This window comes from Anopheles moucheti, chromosome 3 (assembly GCF_943734755.1).
Source record: "Anopheles moucheti chromosome 3, idAnoMoucSN_F20_07, whole genome shotgun sequence".
Taxonomy (NCBI): domain Eukaryota; kingdom Metazoa; phylum Arthropoda; class Insecta; order Diptera; family Culicidae; genus Anopheles; species Anopheles moucheti.
The window spans coordinates 74,142,055-74,168,540 of NC_069141.1; the positions used below are offsets into that span (position 1 = coordinate 74,142,055).

A 26,486-nucleotide genomic window follows, 5' to 3' on the forward strand; every position below is an offset into this window, starting at 1 on the left:
TTTAAAAACTATTTCGCATCGTTTCAACCTTCCCACACTTGCCATTCTTCTGCTCACCCATGCGGCTTTGGACGGGGACAAAAATGACTACATGTCAACACTTGGTCCCTTCTTTAATCGATACTGGTTTGCTTTGCCATCGCGTGGAAATTATTGTTCCGCGTGCTGATGGAGTAAAGGCAGATTCAATCGCACAAATTGGATTTAATTGACACAAACTCTTACATTTTTGCACAGATTAACGCGCAACAGTTACTCTGGCTGGCATGAACTAACGAATCTCTTTTATTCTTAAAAATTACAAGAGAGATTAGTAAGATGCCTAAACGTTAGACCTTAACAAAACAAAAAGGATGCACCCGAAATGGATTGTGGGAAAAAACACACTTTCGCACATTTGGCCATCTTCCACACAAACACGGACGCACACTCGCACATAATTATCTCTCCCCAAAACAGCACGACACAAGGACGACAAATGCCGATAAAATGGAAGAACAAATAGGATGTGAGGTGATTGCTTTTTTTTTCGTCTTTTCTTGTGGATGCAATTTGTTTTCTTGTGTGTGGGGAATGTCCCGCGCGCAACAAAACTTCTTGGTTAAATAACATAAAAAAAAACTATTGCACGATACGCACGACGCACACCGCCACATGCCCTGATGAGTACCACTCACATTACCAAACACGTGGCTCACGCACATTAGAGCGAACGGAATGAAGGTGATGAATGGCAATGGGTGCAGCAAAAACACCTTGGTAGACATTTTAGTAGACCACCAGGAGCGGGTGTGATGTTCCTTTACATAAGCCATCCTCCCCCTTCCACCATCGTCCCGCATGGTAATCTCTGCTGTTTGTCAGATCAGACACACTTCAACGGGAATTCTTCAGAGGATATGAAGCACGTTCGTTAGTCTGCTCCCTAGCAGTATGCACACTTTATCAATGAGATATACGCTCATTCCAGATAAGGTTTGCCCCGTTTCCTTTAGCAATCGCGTCTTTCGACGCACACACACACAGGATAAAGGCACACACGACGGGACGTTCGCACACACAGCGCAGCACCACTGCTACTTGGATGGAGGCGCCCGTTGCTTGTAATGGTTAGGCTTTGTTTCGTAATTTATTGCCCGCCTACCGTTAGTGCACGCTCGCTGGAAGGATGACCGCCCCCTCCCCCTCTATAGGAAGCGCACGTTCCACAAAACGGAATACGGGCATAACCGATAAGCGGAAACTACCCCCACGCCAATGGCGTGGCCAAAAAACGAATAATTAAAACTAAAATAGAACCATTCCTGTTGTATCTGAAAACAACCGTCCGCACCGACCGTGCAGGGGCAACTTGGGTATCGCGCATAACTCCCGTACGCGATTTGCGATCAGGATTTATGCGCTCGTCCGCCTGCTTAGAGAGCAGAAAGGCCAGAGAAGGCCCACTGCTACCTAGAGCAATATTTTTGGGAGGAAAGCAAAAGGAAATGGAGTGACTTTCGGGGCAGGGGAGCGGGGGAGAGAGTCTTTAGCGTCAAGAAGAACAACAACAACAAAAAATAGAGACCGTGCGAAGAGAGCGAAAACAACGTGAACGGGCAGTCAATCACGCACACGGACCAACACAACGCGGGACACACCACACGATTCCGACGATGGGACGACAATACTGCGAAGGGCCCATCGAACGAGGGGTGGTTTGGATTGGCTTGGCCCCTAAAAACAAGAACTCCGCACCTGTCACACAAACACCATTGTGCCAGGCACTGGGCCCGGTGAGCGAATGTTGTCGTACGCGTCCATTTCGATTCGTCTAGGACAAAAAACGCGTTCGGCAATTTCGCTCCATTTTCCACTTTCGCTCTCTCTCTGTGTACGCCATGTCCTCTCTCTCTCTCTCGTTCCGGTACACCTTATTGTGAAGGAGCTTGCGAGAGAGGAGGAGTGGTTGGAGGTGTTTGCTGAAGAACACTAAAAGCACCGGACCTGCGCACTGCACGGATAATCGAGTAAACCGACCTCCTAGAGCATATCGAGAGGGTGCTCCGATCGTGGACCGGGATATTCGAGGGACACCTCGCTCCCATTTTCCAACGCTTGCTGGCGACACTGGCACGCTCTCCCTCACTCACTCTCTCTCTCTCTCTCCCCAGCGCTGGGCGCTCTCGTTGGGAACCTCGCAGTATCCTTTTTGCTTCCTGTATCATCCGTAGTACAGGGCTCGTTAGGCTCATTTTCACTCTTAAACCCCCTATTCGCTTTCTCGCTTCCCCCAGCTGCACGTACACCACCTGTTCCTTCTCTTTCTATCACACACGTACACACAAACACGAGCATGTAAATGATACTAGGATTGTTCGTTTCTTTCCTGTTTCATCCGTTTTTTTCTCTCCCTCTCTCTCTCTCTCTCTCTCGCTCTTCCTTTTTTGTTCGATTACCGCAATCAAGCGGACCCTGGTGAAACGAGATTTTCAAAATTTTGGGATTCACCAATTTTTGGGCACCATTTTTAAATTACAAATTTCAAAAGCAATACCACGGGTGCATCCTTTTTTTGCATTGATCACATTCGTCACATTTTTGGGAAGGGATTTTTCACCGAGCCGAGGGAGAAGCACTTCAATTTCGGGAACCCAGTGCACATTGCGCCAGCACAAATGCGTACTAAGGTCAATGCAGATTTTTTTTTTTTTGGGGAAGGAGGAAAGCTCACTTTTCCTTTTGCTTCCTTTTCCACACTTTTTCTTTACCTTTCATTACAAGCACACAGCCAACGATTTTTAGACCACCATCATCATGCGAAAAGCCACGATCCCGCTGAATCCTGGTCGCGGTGCGGTTCATCCAAATGCTTTTTTCTCCGCGGACACACCAAACGCGGTTAACCGGGACGATGGGCCGCGGACCACAAAAACCCTTTAAAAACCTTTCGAACCACCTATTCGCCTTTGCCAAAAAGGCCAGCGAACGGCGGACTACAACAACTAACACCACCACTACTACTGACACGCAACAAACGGCACACGGCGGCCCGTTTTGCCTCCTCAATCGGCTGAGTGTTGCTGCCACACTGGCTGCTGAGATGGATGGTGGATATGGTGAGAAAATTTTCCCATCCAACCGCGCACCCCTTCTCCCTCTACGCCACCCCATTCCAACACCCGAAGAGCCAAAAAACCGAAGATACTCACCCCTCACCCCTCACTCCCGTCACATCGCCCGGGAGGGTGGGGGAAGGGGGGGCACATATACACGCACGAACGGCACACGAACGAACGGTTTTTCGCCCCGGCCTTTACCCCGTCGGTGACGGTGGTGTGTGAATTCTGGTGGTTGTAAGCGTGTGACTTTTTGTTGGACAATTTTAAAATTGTCGCATCGTCGCCTTGTGACGACATCAAGCGCCGCCAGTTTGGGAAGCGTTGTTTTTGTTGAGGGGGTTTTTTTTTGGTAGAAAAAACTGTTCCGATGTGTTTTCTATTACGTTACAGGCCGCGGCAGGTCCACGCTTCAAGTGACCGCGCGAATGACGAATGCCAACGGGTGACACAGGGTCGTTTTTGGGGGTGGTTGGGGAGGGTGCTTTCCTTACACCTTTCCCGGTCTAAAAATATCCCCGTGACTCATCGTGACGATCTGCGATGACTGTACCGGCAGAGTACAGAATAAGTCGCTTATGATCTATTCTGCCTCTCCTTTTTAATTCCACTTCACTACATCAATATCGTATTGGGAAAAATCAATGAATTTGGAACAAAAAACAAAAAAAAACACCCCCCAGAAGTGTCAAATAAATGCGACCGTTTAGATTCTGCGACATAGCGCCACCAGTCCTTCGCGCTCTGACTTACTTACGCGAACGGTAACGGAAAATGGTAAAATTAGAACCACCCCTAATGTACCCGGGTCGCGCGGATTGACCATGTAGGCAAATGGCGCGGGCGGAGAGTCGGAAACGTATTACGGTCTGCAGTCATTATTCGTTTGTCCCCACACGCCATCACACACATCGATTTCCTTAAGCTGGACACCTCGGGCAAAATTATGGCCTAAAGCAACTTGACACCACCATAGACCGCCACCGGTCCCCCGGTAGCGTCGTCTGTAGTGGCCCCATTCACCTATGACGCTTTTGCAGGTCACGCTGCAGATAGAGAATGGCCACGGTGGCGGTGAGCAGAATTTACACTCCAGTCCACCGACCAGCAAACCTGCACCGTATTGCGGCATTCGTAATGTGTGGTGGCATTTTGGGGATGAATAACGTCTACCAACGTCAAATGTATTATCCAACACAACAAACGTTTGTTTGGACATTTCCGCGTTTCGACCACGTGGTGTTAGTAGAACTTTAAACCAAGTGATCGTTGCGTAACGGTTTTGGGGTAAATTGATGCAAAGCCCCTGTATTTTGTAATGCGTATTGAAAATTGGATATATTGTTGAGGTTTCTCGCTTATATCTCATTAAGTCTGATGCCTCTAAGTAATTGGCAATGTAGAGTGGCGCTCAAAAATGGTTCACGTACGTGAAGTTGAGAGCAATCCAGAGGCATGCTGTAGAGATCTAGATTCTAGAGATCATTGATGTTGATCTCCCTAGATATAATTACACTTGACCTAACATATTAATATACTCATAAAACTCTCAGGGCTCACTACTATCACCAAGGGTCTACATAGACATAACATAGACATCATTGGTTTACGGGTCTCTGAAGGATGCTTACCAAAGGCGAAGGTAGAGGGCGGATGTTGAAGTTGAGATACACACTGGAGTGCAGAGTGCCAACTTCTCTACTCAAACCACTCGACGAACGAAGTTCCGGTAGTCATATACGCCTCTGCGACATGGACTTTATCCAACACTGACGAAATCCTTTAAGACGAGTTCGAGAAGAAGATGCTTAGAAGGATTTAGGGTCCCGTATGTGTGAAAGGACAATGTAGGGCGCTACGACGAACTCACTCTCTTACAGTAGATTAGGCTCGCCAGACTCCGGTAGGCGAGAATTTATGAGAAAGACACCGGTCCTTTTAGGTCGTGGCCACGTGGACAGAGGAGGCGTGGTAGTCCCAAATTGAGATGGAGAGATGGCGATGATGCGTCCGTCATGAGTTGTTGAGTTGTTCAAGGTCGTTGTCAGTAGCAAAAGGCTAAAATGAAACAAAACAACAAAAATTAGGTCCTCTTCATTGTGTCTGCACAACTTCTGAGTTCATTTCTGCCTTTGCTAGACTCGCTATTAAATGTTTACCTAAAAATATCTCCACTTAGCCGGCAGGGTCGTTAGGCTAAGAAGAATAAAAAAAAAGAGAACCTTGAAATTGCCGCCAAAAGAATGGACTCCATACAAACGATATCAGTAGCAGCAGCACCGAAATGCATTAGGTGATCTAATCATTTTGCAACGCTTTTTCCAACCTTTATCTTTTATCGCAACACAATGCAATATCGGAATGATAAACCTCATTCGAGATAAACCACCGTTTACACGAGACACAATGAAAAATGTTTTACTTCAATCAATTTCTTGGTCGATTTCGAGCTAACAGATAAAAACAAATTATTACGACTATCAAATGAATCATGCGATAAGATTGATTACACATAAATCAAATCAATTGGAAGCATATTTGGGTGTTGGGAAATCGTTTTAAATTTCACCAAGTACAGTTATTATCTATTAGGTTAGGGAATAAATTGTTTGTTTAATGAAACATTCCGGTACAATATTGTAGGAATAAATTCTTTCAGAATTCTATCACTCTAATTTTTCTCTATTAATGTTACCGAACTTCCCCTATTTTACTACATCAACATGGAATTTATTTCAGATCTCAGTTCATTAACCCGTAACTTTGCCGTTAAAATGGTACCCGGTACGTCAACTAACAACAACGCTCCCTTTGCCGGGTTTGTCGTGCAGTAGCGAAGGCTCGTAGTGCCGCTTACAACACGCATCCCCAGCGAGATGCACGCATTTGCTCAACAGTCCCGAAATCACAACGATGCCGGCAATGATCGAGGAAAGTCGCACAATAAACTGAGCAATGCTGTCCCGATCCTGGCGGACCAGTACCCGCAGCGCCGACATATCATACTTGAAGTAGAGCCCCGCAACGCCTTGCATTCCCTTATCGATATCTGAAACGAAAGAAGAAAACGACGGTGGTTTTGTAATCTTGAATAATCTTCTTGTCGCGCGTGGGCCCACCGACTCGGCGAAGTGACCCCGCGCGTAACAGACCAGACCCCCGGGGAGTCCTGCAGCAACATGCGTCAATTGTGGATCAAACAGCAAAAGAAGTCGTAAAATGCAAACATGCGGTAATGGAGATCGTAATGCGCTTTAGCTGATATGTGATATGACCTCAGTACGGGTGAGACCCTAACAAACCCGCCCTACCATCTCTCGAAAGGCACTGTTGCTCTATGAGTTTATCGTCAAAATCAAAACAAAAAAAAACACACTGACGATTCGCATTATCGATAGGGTTCAAACGAAAAAGAGCAGGGATTTGCGTTTAAGTAGGGACAATCAGTGTGTGTATTATTTTTATACCTTCCATTGCGATATCTATCAGTATGGCGGATAAAGATTAAAGAATAGATATGACGACAGAGGGAGAGAGAGAGGTCTCCCTTGCTGGATAGCAGCAGTACGTTTGACCGTGCTAATCAGGTAACGTGCAGTGCGCACCAGAGCTTAAGCTGCAGTGATCGCGTGTAGTTCATTCAGTCGTGTTCGTACCACGCAACCGTCCAACATTGTAGCGTGCTCGTGAAAAAAAAGAACCCCGTGCTCACTGTCAAAGAATCCAGCTTTTTTTTATCAAAATGTCCGGATTCTTGAAGCAGTTTTCTAGCATTCTGTGCAGTAAGTGACATAAAACTCAACGTCAAGCTGAAGATGTGTCCCGTTGATACTACAACAGTGATTCGTTTACAGGTATGATGCTGCTGTTTTGTGGAGGTTTGCACATCGGTTGGAGCATAACGCACTTCAACATGAGCGGCAACAGTTGGGCGGTAGGCATATCCGTGGACGAGTATCGGTTTGCCATACTGTCGTTCTTTACCGGGTGTGGTTTTATTCTGCTGATCGTAGCAGCCACGAAAACGCTACTCCCCACACGCATCTGGATCATGCTGTCGGCGTTCTTTTTCATCATCAATGGTGCGTTTTTCGTCGCCATGCCAACGTACTATGCAGCAACAGTGGCTACACGCATTATAGCAGGTGTGTGTTTGTGTGTGTGTAGTTATAGCAATCCTCCACGATCGCAGCTAATTCACAATGCTTTTTTGAACAGGCTTCGGTCACGGTATCTGTCACGCCGTTTCGATAATCTACGTGGGTGAGATTGCTTCGCGGAACTATCGGGGGAAACTCGTTACAATGCTCGTGTCCAGCATCATTGGCGGCATTGCGCTGTTCACCGTCCTGTCCATGGTGACGACCAATCCGATTTTCATCGTGGAGCCCAATATGCATGCGAACCGTGCGGTCGGTATCGTTATCCTGTCGCTCAGCACATTTGCACTACTTTTCGCCTGGTTCTTGGTGATTGAATCTCCCCTGCATACACTCACAACATCCGGCAACGAATCGCTAGCACGCGCCAACCTGCTCAAACTACGCGGCATGTCGGTGGAGTCGCCTTCGATAATGGACGAGTTCGAGGATATGAAAACGCTCGCATCGGAAAGCGAAAGCCTGTCGCCGTTCTTCCTTAGTCAAGGCAATTTCCCACCGTTCCAGTTGGTGCTGTTGGTAAAGCTGGCCAATCTGCTGTTCTTCAATTACTCCATGAACACCGCCAAGATGTCACTGATGTCGCTAATGTTTACGCTGACCTTGTTTACACACAACTGGGCGCCTCCATTGTTGATGCTGAGCAAATTTGCTGGTTCCGTTTTCGCTATACTGATCATCGATCTGCTGCCGCGTCGGTTCATGTACGGCATCTCGTCCACCTTCACCGGCACGTTCATGCTTGCGCTCGGTATTATACTGGCCACGTACGACATGGTTGACACCTGGATACCGCCATTCCTTTACCTAGTGGCCGAAGTTTTCAACACCTTCGGCATGCTGCCCGTGTCGGAAATTATGCTTTCGGAAGCATTCCCACCGAAAAAGCGTGCCCTGTCCGTGTCCTCCATACTGATATGCGAGTACGTCGGACACATGGTGGTGTACATCATCTACTTCAATGTGCCATCCACGCTTACGAACACGTACATCAAGACGCTCGTGTTTTCGGGCGTGATTTTGCTCAAGTGTGTTATCGCGGTACTGACGATACCGGACACGCGAAACAAATATCCTCGGGAAGCGGTACACATGTATATGCACAAGAAAAAATAAAACTAGATAATGCTGCAACTAACTTAATTCCCCGTCGAAGACCATAGTTTTGTTCCATCTGTCTTCCCTTGTTTCGATAATTATCAATTGCGAAATGGGTTTTTTTGAGAGATTAAGTCACTGGCAGGGGGTAAGTCTCGTCCAAAAGTCTATTTTTCTGCGATTGCGTAGTGTTATCGCTCAACAGCGGAAACATCAATATCAGTCAAATCTGGTCAGGTTCATGTGCTGATAAAATTCAAACGTGCCTAAGATAAAGAACGCCTCCGCCCCAAACCCAAAAAATCGCATATGTACCTGATAAAGATGAATGGCACGCGCTGTTTACTCACCGATTAGTTGTAAATTTTCTCGCACGGTGTACTGGTAAGTTTTGGAATGTGAGTAAAATTTTTCCACATCCGTTGGAACAACTTCTATGAAGTACTGCATCATAACTTGACCTACGGATAGTAAAAAAATACAATCATTCACTCTCCACACAGATGAATGTCAAACATTGTCAACTGAATTACTGAAATACCATTATCGAATATTTTCTCATCACCCTCGAGTGGATGGATGATACCGGCAGTGTGATCACCGAAGCTAAATCTATTAATACGATGCGAAAAATTGGTCTGCGTATTGGCAAACATGTTATTCAAATGGATGTGCCCGCGCGAGAAGTGAATTGTTTTGCCGACGGTGATATGAAAATTACCCGCAACCTGCAACGATAAATAGACAAGAAACGAAAACGGATGTACCCGTCGCAGAGCATAAAAACTACTTCTTCTTTAGCGACCAACCTTGTTCAACGTCAATACACCGTGAATGCGGCATGCATCGTGGGGTTTGGCTGGAATTATTACACGTTCCGGCATGCTATACACAACGGCATGATCCGATTTGTACAGTATCTCCGCTATCGAATGGTATTCATTCCGCAGGTACGAATTGTGATGCTGCATGTAGTCGAAATGTACCCGCTGGCTGGGACACAGCTCAAACCAAGTGTCTTCCTCTTGTAATATACCGAAGGAAAATACATTTTGATTTGTCGAGTCCAAAATATCGGCTCCTATAGCTAAAAAAAGAGCCATCATTGCTTGCGATTAGTGCACGCGACAAGGTAACGTGTTGACGTGGCACAGCTTACATTTGCATGGCATTGCAACCGTTAGGTCGATGTGTACTTTCAGCTTCGATTGCAGATCCGTGTCCGGTACGAACGTAAATACTAATCGTGAGTCCATGTAGTACGACACTTCATGGTAGATAAGGAACAAAATTACCAACCGGCTGATCAAAGACACTGCAATGAAATAAATCGAAAAACAAACAATTTCATTCGTAAAATCACCTACAATTATTATTTGAAAAGTGATGATTTGTATTACATGTTCCACCGACTCGTGTTGGTTGCACAAATTCTTCCTTTACTTTGGGAAAAGCGTCCAGCCGGGAAACAGCATCTAGAGCCTGTTTCACACCTCTGTAGCGAAGCATTTTTTATCTAAATAAAATACTTTTCCCGTTCTGTAAAGCCGTAGCGAAATATGCGGCTTGCGGGTAATGTTTTGCTGACTGAAATGTTGTGGTTTGTTTGTTTTTACACCAGCAGCTGTTACCAAGATGCTTAGAGCAACTCGTTCACTGTACACCTTGGGCAGGTTCAGTCAACGTGCATGGTTACCAACCGAGCGAAGCGTTCAACGATTTCCTTCAAGTGATGGGCAGACAGATTTTAGCTCCGGATCGGATCATATTTTTGTAGTACAAAAGTTTTACGAATAATTAAACCTTTCCGAACAAGTAAACAAAGGTAATGAACGTAAAACTCATTTTAGTACATTTCTTTGTGAAATGTTATATTTGTTTCATTAGAAAAGAGATAATTATTTACTTATATTAACAAATAAATAAAATTTGTACAAAAAGTATTAATTCTTAATTTACCGAAAACCTTAAAATGCATTGAAAGACATCAAAATATTTAAAAATGATTCATTCATAGCATATAAAAGGAACATAAGTTCCCCGGATCGAAGGATCGGATCGGATTCAACCTTTGCTGGAACGGATGCATGATTCGCTAGTACTGTATGCCCAACCCTAGCTCTTTCTTACTTCAACTATCGCCGGAAAAGCCATGGCTCCCGTGGTAGGTTAAAATAAATACTGAATTTTCTGTGTTTTTGTGTAATTTTCATAACCAAAAGTATTCATCATGAAGGGCAAACCAGGCCCAATCCATTTGTTCATAAAATGAATCGTTTGTATAGTGCTGAAAGTGTGAAATTGCAGTCTAAATGTACCACTCTAATGCACGTGTCAATGTGTACGATTTGCTATCCACACGGACGGCGGCACTGTCGCACTTTGCTCGTTCGTTTGCGTCCCGGACAATTCGAAGCTTACGTTGCAACCAATGAACCGAAAGTTTCAGACGATGGGAGTATGTGAATGTTATTGCTATTAACTGATATGGCAATTCCCTTCTTTCGTTTCTGTAGGAAAAGGCAGTGAATGCGGTAAAAACCAAGCCCGCTGCACCCAAACCAGCGAAGAATGTGCTGCGCGGAAAGAATCCCGTCAAGAAGAAGCGTGAGCATCTTCGATATGGCATCGACTGCACTAACATCGCAGAGGATAACATCATGGATGTGGCAGACTTTGTAAGTACACCGAAGCTCGATGCAATATCAAACGAGTGAATAAAAGAGGTCTTAACATTTGAACATTCTTTTTTCTTTGCAGGAAAAGTATCTGAAGGAACGCTTCAAGGTGAACGGTAAGACCGGCAACTTGGGCAACAACGTCACTTTCGAGCGCCAGAAAATGAAGGTGTTCGTCAATTCGGATGTGCACTTCTCCAAACGCTACCTCAAGTACTTGACCAGGAAGTATTTGAAAAAGAACAGTCTGCGCGACTGGATCCGTGTGGTGTCCAACGACAAGGATGTTTACGAGCTGAGATACTTCCGCATCAGCTCGAATGACGACGACGAGGAGGAGAATGAGTGAACCGCGTAGTTGAAGCGATGAAGTGATTGGTGAAATATTCTGTAAATCCATTTACGTGAAAACCAATACAGCGGTGAATAATGGCAAGATAATTTGCGGTTTTCATTCACAAAAACAACAAAGTTCGATATGTGTTGTTAGAGTAGGTGCATCACCAATAGAATCCGAAACGGTGTAGTGAGTGGGATGTTTATTTTATTTGCGATTTTAATGAAATGGCGGGCAATTGTATAAGGTCATGTTGCCCTTTGGATGAACTCTACTATTTGCCGACCATTGTACCCCAGCTTTAAATGGGATTTTCCGTTCAAGTTCCGTTTATTCAGAGTACACATAGGAGAATCCCAAGATCATAACGCCTGTTGCTATAGCAACAGGTTTCTCGCTAATCAGCGGTTCCTTTTGAACAATCATAGCCAGTCATGCAATCCATGACTTCTAAAGCAACAGTATTAGAGGAACGTGCTGGCTCTGTAGTCAACCATTCCTAAACGAAGTGTCGACGTTTGTTGTAGACGTTCCATATTTTCTCCGCAATAGGTAGGCTTTGTCAAGCAGCATATTGTCGCCGGGTAAGCCTAATTGCAGCAGGCAAGTAGTAGAACTTAAAGCTTTAAATGTGTGTTTTTCTAACAGCCGCAGGAACTACATTTTAAGAAGTGCATCATGTCGGACTGGAAACAACTAAGGTGTCCGAATTGTCTGGCGAAAGTGAATACCGTCCATAAACTGGAAACAGAAATATCTACAGGGATAGCACCGGTCATTGTGTGCCACGAATGTAGCTTTCCATTGCACTTCATATATCGTCCTGGATCAAGAGCACGATAATGTTTGCGAGTGTGATAGAGAAAGACTAAAGAGACTATTCCAGGCTGTCCCATAAGGGGTAAGGTCCAATAGTCGTGGTAGCTGCCAATTTATGTTTGGAGGCTGATAGCGAATAGCGAATATTGGGCTGTATTTACTTTACTTTACAATTAAAACGCAGTATGAATATACAGCCAAATCTACTAGCTTATTTTGTAACGCACTACCGTTGCTATCATCATTGCTTAATGTCAGCTGTATTTACAGGTGACTACTTACATATTACTAAGAGCCGTAATGACCCGATATGCTACGATTTGGATGTAACGTTTTAACTGCACAGAAAATGCTATGTTGAGTTGAGTGACGTTAGTCATGTTAGGTGAGTATAGATCGTGATTTATTCACTCATGAATAGTCTTTTGGCGTGCTTGCAAAGAAAGTTACACTGATGCACACATAAAACCAGTGCATATGGTTGTGGTATGCATATTGCTAGCCAATACTGGTTTGAAATGGTTGATGTGTGCTTTTTTGACGCACATTCTCACATCATGCCCTTTTCCAGATCCTTGGATAAATCAAACTGGAGCAGCACTATAAGATAAGACGTAGCAGCACTAAATACCTACAATGAAAGAAAGCCCTCAGTTTTTAGATATACATACAGGCAACCCCTACAATCTAAAAATCTATTACCGAAAAGATGAAGGTAAAGTCCAACTTAAACAAACCGCTTCCATCGAATAGAGCGAACCGTTTCCTATGCAACAGCTGAAGGGCGATTGCTTTCGATCGTTCGAAAAGCGCTTGATCGTCGATAAAATAGTTTGCCTTGTACTGCAGCAGCTTGTGCAGCAAGGAGGCTGATTTGAATAACTGTCAAATGTAACGATACAACATCAAAGTACTGTCATAAATGCACCGATAACGCGATAATAGCTACCTCCGTATGAGTAGCAGCACATACAACCAGCATGTTGTAGATCAACAGACACGCAGGAATGCACTCGAACGCATATCGGCATGCACGCAGTATCAGATCTAACATTTCATAGTTCCAAAACAAAAGCTGCAATAAATGGCAAGATTGCACTAAACTTTGCTGATTTAAAACACACACCATTTGCGTGTTTGTGTGTGTACCTTCGTTTCGATGAAAAATCCAAAGAGCGTGTTAACGAACGTAACCGTCACGATGGCAATGATCTGGAGCGAGTACGCACGGTTGATAAATTCTGCCAGCTTCGCTACGTTCTCGTGGATCACGAACATGTACGTGAGCCGTTCACCACTAATAAGCTCGTGTTCCGGCAGGTATGGTCGGTGCCCCATCGGATACACTTTGTTGAGCGCTTTCTTTTCACCCGTGGACGCAACATTTGGGGTCGATTGTCTCTGCAAGCTTTCCAGAAAAGCGTCCAGCATCCTGGCAAAACGATAAGGATTTTACCATTCGATTAAATGGAGTGGATAATGCATGGATGGGGTGATTTCGTTTTGATACCAGTTCAGTTTCGTTACGATACATTCCGTCGACTTGACCAGTGTTGTGAACTCCAAAATGGTCACGTGGAACATCCACAGCGGATACACAATGGCGATGATCGCGAAATAGCGTGCCTTACTGTAACGAAACAGTAAGACAATTTGGTTGATAAAAACTACCAGCACGGATGTGTTTTCATGCGCAAACTCATTACTTGTACTGTGCGTAAGCTTCACAGAGTGATAAAAAGAACAGCAATCCGATGGACAGCGGTACGATGAAGCATTGCTTCGCCGGTACGTGCATATTACGGAACTGATAGTAACGATCGTTTATCTTCGCGTTGCTACACTGAATCCCTTCGACGTAGACACATTTCATGCGATCCGTACGCCACAACGATGCGTAGCAGATGATCGTGCCCAGTACGCCAGAACTAACCTGTGTCATATACGCTGGAAGGATAGCAAGAGAAGCATTAGAACCATAGTGCATCAAACCAATAGATTGGCCAGATGTTACCGAAATTGAAAATGCTTGGACTATTGGGACGAAGCTCGTACAGAAACATATTTTCCACCACGGCTTTGTAGAATCCGACGAGATAGCCACCGAATAGGACGATACTGTACAGCAGACGCATAATGGAAAGCGAAGGCAATCTACCGTCCGCATCGGCTTCGTATGAATTGTACAGCTGCAATCCAATAATCTAACGAGGTAAAAAGGAAAAACAACGCGGTTGATTCATGATTAGGCCTAACATCTTCATGTAAATTGAGAACACTTAAGACAAACTTTAGACCAAACGGTCGAATATGATGGTGAAGGCTTCTCCATGCTGTGCTGTCTGCTGGTGCTATCAGTGTCCCAAAACTGCTGGCTTATGTCACCGTTTACCGACCACCGAACGAATGTGTGGGGCGCAAATGAACCATAAGTCTTATGTGACCAATACGCATTAGCTAATTGCATCATAAATAATTATTCTCGGTGGCATATTGTCATGGAGGAAAGGTACATGTAACACCTTCAAATAAGGTTAAAACTTGGGCACAGTAAGCGGTTGTGTTATGTTTCAGAAGGTGCACATTGACCATTTCTGCTCAATAATATTTATACAAGTGAGGATACCCGATGTTCGGTTGCCTCTCTAATAGACCACAAAAGAGACTACACTCTTCAACAAGTAAGTAAACAATTTAGTAGAACACTGCAGCGGAATAGTTAGTCTTGGTTAGTCAGAGTTCCGTCGTTGTGAAGACTCGTGCCCCAGCCATCGTATCCTTCCGGCCTTGGCCATCGTAAGGATGTCTACTCCTCCAAACAGTTCAACTAACTACCTCGTGCTTCATTCTCCTTCTCCACACGCTCTGTCTACAAATCTTCCCAAAAAATAGTCCATAGTCAATGGCAAGAGCCAAAAAATAGTGCAAGACTCATGTCCATAGAGAACTACCGGACGTATACCGGTACGATCTTTGCAGTATTTCGTGTCTGCATTCTTCTGAAGTTTGTGGAGCTAATCCGTAAGACTCCTTAAGAGAGATAAAATCTAGTCCTTTGGAACCTTGCACACGATAGTTCACTCAATAACTTCAATTATCGTTCAACTTGTGTGATGTGTAGCTTTTCTTATCTATCCTTTATCACATTCAGCACCAGAGATCATTCTTAGCACATTCATCTAGAACAGGGGGCATGCGATCCTCGAGAGCCTTCACCCTCTGTTTAAATGGCCTCCCAACTACGGTAGTTTCAATCAAAGCAGCCCTTGGACTGAAAAGTTTGGAGATTCCTGATCTAGCATGAAGTTGACAAAGTACTTGTCAGTTTTTTTGTCCACCGGCCTCCAAGCCGTATGTGAGAGTACTGGGAAGATACCCAGGTTATCTAAAATCCTTACTTCGAATGTTGCGACAAGTGGTCTAAATAGAGTAGAGTTGCCTCAGAATGTAGAATGAATATCAGCACCAAGATACAAAATAGGTGAGCTTTGAAACAACTACACATCTTTGTAAATCACACCTGCGTAACCCGACATTATGATACAGAACTCTCGATTGGCAGAGTCTGATTCAGCCGTAGAAAAGAAAGCTACGGTTTTATTGTGCACGTAACGGCTAAAATGCCTACGAAATGATACGCGCATCTTCCCTGGATTGGTTTCAACCATACCGAATTTGGGACACCGAACAACTTGGCGCATTCGGTCCAACTATGTCCAAAGTAAACGTTCCCACTCACAGCATAAATGCATAAAACCAAAGATAGGAGGAGTTTACGGTCAATATAATTATTTCACTACAAGAGCAATTCTACCGTTTAGCAGTAGATATTGGTTTATTTTCCCCATTTTTTTGAACCGCTCTCTTAAACCATTTCCGAATCGGTGGGAATTTCCGGGAGAAACAAACAAACAAACAAACAAAAAGTACCAAATTAGCATCATAAACATTAGCCCCCCTCCCTGGAAGTGGAATGGGTTCGGTCGGCCGCAAGCACAGTTAAACGACTGCATTTTCCGTTAATATTTTGCCAAGTGTCACTTGCCGATGCTTGCGGTGAAGGCAACGGATAAGATCGCAACAGTTTCGCGAATTACGGTTAAGTGTCCTCTCGCGTGCTCAGCAACGACGCGCGAGTAAGAAAATTGGCAAAGTTTTGTTTTCTGTTTTTGCAATTTGCTTCCACGCAATTTGCAGCAAGCATTTTGCGGGCTGGGCAAAACCCCACACCCCGGAGGTGTTCTAGACACACACTTCGGTACTTAGCTTGCGCGGAACCGGCGAACGGCCATGGCGCGCACGGTGCGACTCCATGCGGAGAAAGCTAACAAGATGTGTACCTTGCGCGCATACGAGCATCCGTGGGCTCTCTTCGACTTTTATAGCGGGAATATGCCGGTCATCGAAACCGGGTGGGAATTGATCCAAACGACTCGTGCATAAATAACCAAAACCCCGCCGCACACTCACCCCTCTTATCATGTGCGTGCGTGTGTGTGTGTGCGTCTTTCACACGCACACAAACACACGCGGGGCAGGGGGGGTGTGAGGAGGGTGGGATGGAAGTGGGGGTTGCACGAGCATAAACCCCACCCGCGGTATGGACGATCTTTTCTAGAGCACACACATGAGACTTTCTCAACGCGCGAATAGAAAGTAGCGAGCTTTGGTATACACACCTCGGAGAATGTGACCACCTGTTCGGTGTATCTGGATGAGATTCGGTTTTTTTTTATTATCGAACCGCGCAGGAGAAGATCTCTCCAGACTCGGGACACACACACGCGCGCGCGCGGTACGCCACGATCAATCGCGGCGGACTCCAGCCGCGAGCTTCGCGAGGCTCGTTTTTTCCGAGGCGTAGACCAAACCGCGATCGCGCCACTGGCCATATGAGATGGAGTGGAGTGTGCGAGAGACTTCGGTTCTCTTGCAGAGTGGTGGCAGTGCGTGTGAGCGCCACATCTTATAATCGGCAAGCGCATAGAATGGTCAACTCGAGACGTAGCATCCCGGCCGTTTCAAGTTCAATGTCAGTAGCATTGTGAGAGGTGATCGAGACAGTGGGTTTGGATTGGTGTGCTGATCGCCCCCGTCCACTTTGTGCAGAGTAAGTGCATTTCTTCAAACGTGTTTTTTATTTTGTCTTTTGTTTGATACCGAATCGGCCGAAATTCGAGTGATGGAACACATTTTGGCAACCTCCGCCGCTTCCCGTAGGGGCCCCGTATCATTGTTGTCGATCAGTCGAAGCGTCCAATTATGCCGCGTTCGATCGGACATTCACGGTGGCAGAGTTTCGCCGCCCAACCAGTTCGGTTTCTGGTTCAATCCCCCTGTTTTGTCGATCTGTCAACTCAATTTAATATGCAAAGAAGCCCATAACGGGACGTGCCACCGATAGATGGGGCCCCGGATGAGTGTTTGTATCGACCAAAAAAGTGTGCCAAAGAAATCGCCGTTTACGTCACGACGGAACTGCATCGCTGATCGACCGTCGCCGCTCCCGCTTTCCCGGGGCTGCGACGAGAAAAGAATCATTTCCACCCCCCCACAGGTGCTTCCTCGCACGCCTTTATGTGGCGGGTGCCTCGAACACGGGTGGAAAACATGCGCGACCCGAAGAACCCTACGACGGTTTAAGGGGCCGTTTAACGGTTTTTTTTGTTTGTTGCCATCCCATATTTTTTTTCTCCTTATTCTTGCCCTCCATTCCGCCATTTATCTCTTCTCAACACAAAAATAAAGCCCTTCGGGCGCCAATTGCACGCGGCTGATGGTGGCGGCAGCATTATTTTACCGTTGCGAAATGATCGTCTGTTTCCTTTTTATCTTTAATTATTTACTAAACCGTTTCCGTTCTGTCCGCCGCGTGCGTTCTGGTAGTAGCGGCCGGGCCTAGGGTTAATAGGTGGCGCAGTTTAGGAGTGAGCGAAATGAATGTAATTAAGCAGATTAAACATTCTTTCTAGGCCGCCGTGGAAACTGTGTCCGGTACTCCGGTGTGTGGCGTCCGACTGCCGACTGCCGCCAAAGAAGAAAAAAAACACAGAAGAAGCAGATACAACATTAATACAATAAAAAAAAGGCGCTGAATGCAAGGTAAAGAGAAAGCTGCCCGGTGGAGAACCTCACCGTATGTACCAACATCGAACATAATCTTTCACCCGGTCGTGGTTTTTGCTGCCGTATTTTCTCATGCATTCTCAGCTTTCTTTTGAGTTGTTTGTTTCGCCAATAGCCAACCAGCCCACAGCAGCCCGCCAACGCCATTTTGCCGCCTCACCGATGGGGAGTTTACGGATTTTGTTGTTTGCACTGTCGCTGCACGGCATGCTGACGCACGGGGCCAAGCTCGGGGCCGGTGGATCGTGCAAAAATTGCAAAAATAAGTAAGTAACCAAAACCCGGACCGCTGGAACCGTAACACAACTCGCGGATGGTTTGAGAATATTGATCGACAAACACTCCGGGGGTTGTTTTTTGTTTTGTCTTGTTCGTTTAGGAATGCGCCCACCAACAGTCAGCGGTTAATAGCGAGCCCGATTAATCTGCTCAATCCCGACCGGTACGAGTTCTTCACGCTGGACGATAAAGGTAAGGTGGTAAAGCGCATCATGACGTTCAAGGAGATACAGAGCATCGTGGCCGGAAGTGATATTACCGAGCTGAAGCTCTTTGCCAACAAGCACAACAACGATCGGATCGTGTCGAGTGTCGTGTCGAACGTACGGAACGTGCTGAACAACGAGCTGAACCTGCTGAATGGGCAGGACCCGATCGAACAGGCGGTGCTGCCAATATCGGACGTAATCAACGTACCGCACGAACCTTCCGCTACCGCAACGATGTACGACGTGCTGAACAAGCTGGGCGAAAGTTTGGTAACGGCCACAGCGAAAAGGACAACGACTACGCTGGCAACGGTGATCACGGAGCAAACAACGGCATCAACGATCACTGCGATACCGCAACCAGCGGCAACCAGCACGCTGATGCCAAACACATCGACGGAACGTTTGACTACACGTTTAAAGCTCAAGACGACAGCGAAACCGACCACGGTGACGGAAGCAGCACAGCTTAAGGAACGAACGACTGAATCAACAACCACAACAACAACCACCACGGCGAGTACGACTATTAAGCCGACGAAGATAAGCGCACCAGCCGTGGAAACAACACCGATGCTACTACGATCTTCAACCGTCCGACCTACGGAGAGCACAACAACCGAGCAACCAACGGTAAGATCCACGTTCAAACCAACTGTTGCCAACACGACCCAACAGCCGTTGACTACCTTCGCCGAAATGACGCGCAAACCTACGATTAGCTCAACCGGTCGGCCAACGGAATCGATCAAGCATTCGACAGAAGGCCGGCATTCAACAACAACTACCGAAGCGCCGATGCTACTGAAATGGGCCGAAACATCACTGGCCGCTGCGGTACGTCTTACGACGGCAGCCCCAACGCTGAAACCTGTACGTCCGTCGACAACTGTAGCTCCACCAACGGAGCCTCCGATGTTTAAAGAAGCGACTGCAATGGTACGCTCAACGGAAGCACCGACGAGCAGAACATCGGAAGTGGAATTACCGATCGTTAAGACAACGGTTGCATCTTACACGAAGCAGACAGCGGCACCACCGCTGGAACATCCGCTGGTGCCGATATCCACGGTAAAACCTTCCACCGAACAATCCGTAGAACATTCTTCCCAACGATCGGAGGAGGTGGTGGTGTCGGAGGGTGATAATTTTGTTGAATATTCTACCGAACAATCGTCCGAAAGTCCGAACGACGATCACAGTGGTTCGGGTGAATCTTACACGACGTCCGAAGAAACATTCACTGAAGGAGCGACTCAGCTAGTACTAGACGAAGCTGGACCGACTGTGAAAACGGTGGAGCCGGTAACGATGGATGTACCGGATATTAGTAACACACTCGCGCCGGTTGTTGGTGGCAACATTGTGCCAACACAGCAATTGTCTACCGAACAGGATGAGAGCGATCAGACAGAGGAGGTAGACTCCTTCAAGGATTCGGAGATAAGCGCAGATGAAAGTGGTTCCACTGAACAACTGTTGCACACGACCGGAGGCTTAAGTACATGGTTTATGGATCCTGTAACGCAGCTTATTACTACACCACAGCGAGACACGCAAGACAGTGGTGCGGATGATCCTCTGGAAACAACTTTCGCGACGGGAAGTAAATTGGATGCAGACGTTGCAACCACAACTTCGTTCGAAGTCGACAGCTCAACGGCACAGGATTCGACCGGGTACAGTGACGAGCAATCGGAAGAATTGGAACTCACAACGCTAAACCGTTACAGCGAGGAATCGACGACAACAGCCAGCGCGGAGTCCTATTTCTTGCAAACCGATGCGGAGCAAACCATGGCGCAAGACACATCCACTATTCCAACCGATGCGCAGCATGCTATAAACAAGATCATCGAGTCCCTCCAGTCGATCAATGAAAACTCGGGCAGTGAGGAGTCAGAAGAGGCATATTCACAGGAAAGTGGTTACCCGGGCGATGTTCCCGGCATGAACTACGATACGGATGCGCAGAGTTCGATCAACGCCATCATCCAATCACTTGGCCAGGGTCCGCTGGGTGGTGGTGGTGGCGGCGACAGTGCGATCTTTCCACTCACAACTGACACGATCAGCACACCGGTAGTGGAGCACACGACTTTAGTGGAAACAATGGCTGCAAAAATTAACACGCCTACTATGGTGATTGAGAAAGAAACCAGACCACCAGTTCCGAGTTCAGTTCCAACGACTACGACGACTACTTCTACTACTAGTAGTAGTACTACGACGACGACGACACTGCCTGTACTTAAAACATCCAAACCAGCGGTGATGGCATCAGAGGAAGCGGATACGGCGAGCAATTTCAACTACAACACTAACATCATGGACACGATTGAAAAATTCCTCAGCACCTTCGCTAGCCTGCCGAAGGAGAGCTCATATGCGGCGAATTTGACGGAGCTGAACATACTGAGCGATTATCCTGCCGAGATTAACATGACCGATTACGTCGATCGTACGGCTACGGTAGCATCGGTACTGAAGTTTCCGCAACGGGGCACGTCGGAGATGTTGGATGTTACGAGCGAATCGGAATCACTTGAAGAGAACACACCGACCGAATCGGAGTTGATGCTAGCAGATCAGCAGCCGATTCTAAGCGAAACCGTAGCTTCTTTTATGAAGCTGGGTGAAATGCTCACCATGGATGCGAAGGTTAGTTCTACGGAGATCCCGATACCGGTACAGCAGCTGGAAGTGAAAACTGCTCTCGACGAGGAGGAAACGGAACTGTTGCGCTTCTTATCGATCTGCAGCAACCTGGGCACGACCGTGTACGGTTCGCTGACCGACGCATCGAACGCACGGTCGATGAGTGATCAAAGTTTGGTATATTCACCGTTTGCCACGATCACCACACTGTCCATGCTGTTCCTCGGCACTCGTGGTACAACGGCCGAAAGCATCAACGGTGTAATAGGGCTGGACGAGATGACCTCGTTCAACCCGCACCTGTTCTTCAAATCCATTGCCGAAGATCTCACGCCGAAGAATCGCCGTGCCTCGGTGTTGGCACACGAGCGTAACGCGGTCCATCCGGACTCCACGTTCCAGAGGACGCTTCTGAGTGATGAATCGCGCGGTGGTTTGCAGCGATTCTTTAAGGCGCGCATACAGGAAATATACTCCACTGTTGCGGAAACGGTTGACTTTCGCCAGAAGGATAGGCTGCTGAGGCATATGAGTGGGGACTTCCCGCGCGAGTATGTGGACACGCTGAAGCGAATGCGCTCGCCGTTGGTGTCGATCAGCAGAAATCGTTATCGCGTAAGTTGACTGACTAAAATCCACGATAAATTGATGGTTAATTAACGGTTTTTATCCTCCTTTTTTGAATTACAGCATGAATGCAATGGTGCAGACACGAGCTTTGGTGAGATGCCGATCGATAACCGACTTCCCGATCTTTCCCCGTCGGTTGTACCAAGTGTAACGTTCCGGTCCGGATTTTCGACCGGCTATTCGAAGGTGCTGGACGCTACCATCCTTGCGCTGCCCGGTTCGACAAGCAATGTGTCGGTGTATTTCCTGAAACCCTCCACCGCTGGAGGCATTACCGAACTCGAGACCCATCTCCGGAACCAGAGCATAGCGAACGTGCTCAAACTGTTCCCCGATGAGACGGTGCGAACTGCTTACGCCGAGGTACAACTACCCCACTTCACGCAGACCACCATCTTCAACATGACCGAGAGCGTCCGGCAGCTGGGACTGCAGAACCTATTCGAACCAACTGTTGCCAACTTTAACGGACTGCAAGATTCGTCTACATCGAACCTATACCTGTCGGAAATCTTACAGACGGATTCGTTTGCGTTGTGTGCGGGCAGTGATACGGCCACCCGAACCTTACCGCTGCGTAGCTTTTCCACCAATCTGATCAAATACGATGGTCAGACCATTCGCGAGCGATCGATCGATCCTACATCCGGTAGGTTGATGGAGCGCAATCGTCGCAAGCTTGCGTTCCGCAACCGGTCCGCTTTCGATGGTCCAAACACACCAAACAAGCTAGTGTTTGACTCACCGTTTTTGTACTTGGTAAGACACAACCCAACTGGGATGTTGCTGTACATGGGACGCTATGTAGGTAATGCTTAACAATAAATTTTGAGTGTAAGTTCTTACCTTTGTGACTGCGTGATTAGATGGGAAATCCGAATAAATATCACACTTGTGGACAAGTAGCATGCTCATCACGTTGGAACGAAAAACTCCTAACTATTCGTGGTCGCATGTTTTACCGTTTGTGTGCGCAGATTGCTTGCTTGGAATTGTAGTTGATTTACCGCCATTCAAATTTCAACACGGCATTTTTGACAGATGTTGTACCGGTGTATCAAAGCAAACCAAAACAAAGCGCAGCAACATGTCGATCGACACGGAAACGCAACGATTAGTAGATAAAGTTTTCCCCATTTTTAAGAACAATGTAAGTGCTATTTCTTTTGTTTAGTGAACAAACGAATAATCATCTCTTGATATCGTTTCAGTTGAATGCAGTCCCAATTACCGAAGCGGAGCTAGAACAACTGCACCAGCGACTGCAGGAACAAAAGCTGTTGCCGTATGTTTATGAATCGTTCTTTGCGAAAATCGACAAACTTCTCCAGCATGTTGTGGTGCCCCAGTTTTGGTCCCGCTTTGTACCAACGCCATCACCCAAAGACTTGCCCCGGGCCAGCTTCGTACAGTTTCACAGCGCGGTGAAGGAGCTGTACGAACAGTTTGCCTTCTTTCGGCGTCAGTTAAAGCGACTGGAAATTGTATGCCCCACAAAGGATGTACCGTCGGTGAAGCGGAAGCTACCCAGTGAAGTGTTTGTGTTTTGCAATCACTTGCACGCCACGCTGCATGCGCAAATGCCACCGGATTTTAATGATATCGTGTACCGTTTCTACGCCATTGCGTTCCGTGTGTTCATCTACAGCCATTTACAGGATGGGGACGAGTATATGGACGTGACGGAAGCGAATCGGTGTATGGCGTGCAGTATGCACAGCGTGGACTGCCAGTGTCAAGCTATTGCGGATGCGTTCACAAGCACGAACCGATATCTGGCCCTGATGGGAATGCTGGATGACATCTCCGGTCATACGCTGAACCAGCTGATACAGGAACGCATCGACGCGAAGGTGAATGAAACGAAGGAAAACTACGCGACGTCGCACATGGAAAACCTGGAAATTTGGCTTTCTACCGTGGTAATGCAATGGTTGACGCGGATCTACAACAAAGGGTCGCTGAAAATCAAACCGGAACACGCAAGTTTGCAGCGTAACATCGAGCAGATACAGAGCAAGTTACTGTTCTACATGTACGACAAGTACGCGAACATGATCGTCGATCAGTTCTTTGAGATTATCATCAATTTCCCCATGTCCCGATCGGCGGTTGATGATCTAAAGCTGTGTCTGAGCAAGATAAATCTGAAACGCTGCTTTGTGACCACCGTGCGTCAAATGTTGCGCGAACGATTGCTGCATCCGGGCGTGGATACACCGGACATACTGACTGGGTATGTTGCTGCACTGAAAACGTTGGCCCATTTCGATCCGAGTACGGTGTTACTGCGTTCCATTACCAAACCCATCAAAGAGTATCTGCGAGGGCGGCCCGAAACGGTCCGTTGTGTCGTAACCAGCTTTACCGGTGATGGAACATCAGACTTGGGGGAAGAATTAGCCAAGGGGGAAACCGCAAAGCCCAAGACACCGAACAGCGACAAGCTCGATGATGCGGATTGGCGTATCTGGCAACCGGATCCGGTGAATATGGCTCCGGCAGCGTTGAAATTTATAGCCTCCGACAAGCGAGCGGACATCATCTCCATGGTGGTCGATATCTACGGCAGCAAGGAAATATTCGTCACCGAGTACCGGAATTTGCTAGCCGAACGGTTGCTGTCCCAGGTTGAGCTTAGCATCGAGAAGGAGGTCAAACATTTGGAGCTGTTAAAATCACGGTTCGGTGAAAATATGCTGCACAGTTGCGAGGTGATGCTGAAGGATATAACGGAATCGAAACGCATCAACGCACACATTCTTTCGCCCGATTCCGGTGCTACGGAGGCGGTACCGAGCCAGGTATCTGCCCTCATTGTTTCGTCCCAGTTTTGGCCAACGTTCCGGAAGGAAACCATGGAACTACCCGCTTCAATTAAAGAAATGTTCGAAAAGTACACAAAGGCGTACGAATCGTACAAGGTAAACCGGACATTGCAATGGACCCCATTGAACGGGAAGGTCACAATCGAGCTGGAGCATAATGGGAAGATACAAGAGATGCAGGTCACTCCTACCCAGGCAGCTATCATTATCCATTTCAGCGAGCAGCGTAAGTACACCACCAATGAATGTTTGGGCTAGCATTAACCAATGTCTTCCTTGCACTTTCAGCACAATGGGAATTGGATAGCTTGAGCCAGAAGATGAACATGCCCCCGATCGTGCTGCGGAAGCGCATAGTGTACTGGCAAGCGCAAGGTGTCATCCGCGAAACGAAGGAAAATCTGTTCGTGCTGATAGACAAAAGTGCGGAAAGCGAAGTTTGTCCCGATGCGATCCAAACGCAACCGAACGACGTGTGCGAGGAGGAAGAAGCGGAAAGTGCGATGGAATCGGCAAGCGATCAGCGCGAAGAAGAACTGCAAGTGTTCTGGTCGTACATCGAAGCGATGCTGACCAACCTGGACTCGTTGCCGCTGGACCGTATACATCAGATGCTGAAAATGTTTGCCTCTCAGGTAGATTTTACGCAGGACGAGCTGAAACACATCCTGCAGCGTAAGGTCCGGGAGCATAAGCTCGTATATGCTGGTGGCGTTTATCAGCTTCCGAAGTCGTAAGGAATAGCGCGGGCTGCCTAGCTCATACCGTTTATTTGCCTAGTATTATAGAAATTGATCAATATAGCCGGGATCTAAACCTTCGGAAGATATTTTGTTTTTCACTGCTCCCAGCGGTACGCCAACGTGAAGCATTTTAAAGTATGGATCATACTTTGGATCCCTCTCGGGGGCGGTTACGTTCGGTTGAGATTCTTTATCTTCCACTGGTTTCGTTTCAGTCGCTTCAGCTGCAACAGCTGTCGATGGGATGATGTCGCTCCGTTTGCTATTACTTTCGATCGCCGCAGTGTTATCGTCGGGCTGTTTCAACACGTCGATGGAGGCCAGCTTTGCTTCCACTATCATAAGGGAAGCTTCTAGGTTCTGTATTTTTTGCTCATAATTCACAAACCTGGTCTCGCAGTCGGATGCAAATTTGTTTAGGAATGTGACCGTGCTAACGATGAAATGGTTGATAAATGCTACCATACGTTTTTGATTGGTTGGTGGCAGCTGAAACGAAATTATCGTCACTGTTTGAGACTTTGTTGCTTTGGGAAAGAAATTTGTGTACTTCGTGTTTTTGCACTGTGTCCAGTGTGTCCATGGCTTCTTTGGGTGATGCTTAGCGTAAATTACAATACTCGCTACTGAATGCACGCAGAAATATTCTTCTCTAGGAGCGTAAACAAACAAATGGTTTCTCGTCAAACGTTGTCAAAAAGCAACAGTGCGTTCGGTCATGGGGATCCGTTGAGCAATTGGTAATTCATTACCCATTTTTACATGAAAATTTCCGTAGATTAGTATCCAATTTTTGTTAAAATGAAGGCAAATCGCTAGTATA

The 26,486-nt window shown here is 46.8% G+C and overlaps 8 protein-coding genes across 8 annotated transcripts in view; 4 read left to right on the plus strand and 4 right to left on the minus strand.

Annotated features, from left to right (window-relative positions):
• LOC128301337 (dipeptidyl peptidase 4) overlaps positions 1–2,983 on the minus strand; it is a 13,438-nt gene extending 10,455 nt beyond the window's left edge. The window contains exon 1 of the mRNA XM_053037763.1: positions 2,751–2,983. The gene's annotated coding sequence lies outside the window, so the exon portion shown is untranslated. The remainder of the gene's footprint in view (positions 1–2,750) is intronic.
• A 2,831-nt stretch (positions 2,984–5,814) lies between these two features.
• LOC128303714 (endoplasmic reticulum-Golgi intermediate compartment protein 2) lies at positions 5,815–9,947 on the minus strand. The gene is made up of 6 exons (XM_053040764.1): positions 9,757–9,947; positions 9,516–9,671; positions 9,166–9,443; positions 8,898–9,084; positions 8,707–8,817; positions 5,815–6,147 (listed from the first exon to the last, which is right to left on the minus strand). Exons 1-6 carry the CDS (start codon positions 9,863–9,865, stop codon positions 5,888–5,890), a joined length of 1,101 nt encoding a protein of 366 aa, XP_052896724.1. The 5' UTR covers positions 9,866–9,947; the 3' UTR covers positions 5,815–5,887.
• On the plus strand, positions 6,841–8,374 carry LOC128303712 (uncharacterized). Its single transcript, XM_053040762.1, has 3 exons — positions 6,841–6,880; positions 6,953–7,243; positions 7,317–8,374. Exons 1-3 carry the CDS (start codon positions 6,841–6,843, stop codon positions 8,372–8,374), a joined length of 1,389 nt encoding a protein of 462 aa, XP_052896722.1.
• A 517-nt stretch (positions 9,948–10,464) lies between the features above and the next one.
• LOC128301996 (60S ribosomal protein L22-like) lies at positions 10,465–11,500 on the plus strand. Its single transcript, XM_053038693.1, has 3 exons — positions 10,465–10,520; positions 10,873–11,034; positions 11,117–11,500. The coding sequence occupies exons 1-3, from the start codon at positions 10,509–10,511 to the stop codon at positions 11,381–11,383; spliced, it is 441 nt and encodes a 146-aa protein (XP_052894653.1). The 5' UTR covers positions 10,465–10,508; the 3' UTR covers positions 11,384–11,500.
• A 1,122-nt stretch (positions 11,501–12,622) lies between these two features.
• Positions 12,623–14,522, minus strand: LOC128304870 (putative gustatory receptor 28a). The gene is made up of 8 exons (XM_053042111.1): positions 14,481–14,522; positions 14,205–14,394; positions 13,897–14,137; positions 13,701–13,820; positions 13,340–13,622; positions 13,140–13,265; positions 12,893–13,072; positions 12,623–12,821 (listed from the first exon to the last, which is right to left on the minus strand). Exons 1-8 carry the CDS (start codon positions 14,520–14,522, stop codon positions 12,741–12,743), a joined length of 1,263 nt encoding a protein of 420 aa, XP_052898071.1. The 3' UTR covers positions 12,623–12,740.
• Positions 14,523–18,478: 3,956 nt separating this feature from the next.
• LOC128303002 (uncharacterized) lies at positions 18,479–22,911 on the plus strand. The gene is made up of 3 exons (XM_053039853.1): positions 18,479–18,582; positions 18,696–22,077; positions 22,153–22,911. Exons 1-3 carry the CDS (start codon positions 18,479–18,481, stop codon positions 22,909–22,911), a joined length of 4,245 nt encoding a protein of 1,414 aa, XP_052895813.1.
• Positions 22,912–23,156: 245 nt separating this feature from the next.
• On the plus strand, positions 23,157–25,858 carry LOC128301455 (anaphase-promoting complex subunit 2). Its single transcript, XM_053037948.1, has 3 exons — positions 23,157–23,242; positions 23,304–25,146; positions 25,209–25,858. The coding sequence occupies exons 1-3, from the start codon at positions 23,180–23,182 to the stop codon at positions 25,655–25,657; spliced, it is 2,355 nt and encodes a 784-aa protein (XP_052893908.1). The 5' UTR covers positions 23,157–23,179; the 3' UTR covers positions 25,658–25,858.
• Positions 25,430–26,337, minus strand: LOC128301457 (WASH complex subunit 3). Its single transcript, XM_053037950.1, has 2 exons — positions 26,214–26,337; positions 25,430–26,152 (listed from the first exon to the last, which is right to left on the minus strand). The coding sequence occupies exons 1-2, from the start codon at positions 26,244–26,246 to the stop codon at positions 25,703–25,705; spliced, it is 483 nt and encodes a 160-aa protein (XP_052893910.1). The 5' UTR covers positions 26,247–26,337; the 3' UTR covers positions 25,430–25,702.
• Positions 26,338–26,486: the final 149 nt, after the last annotated feature.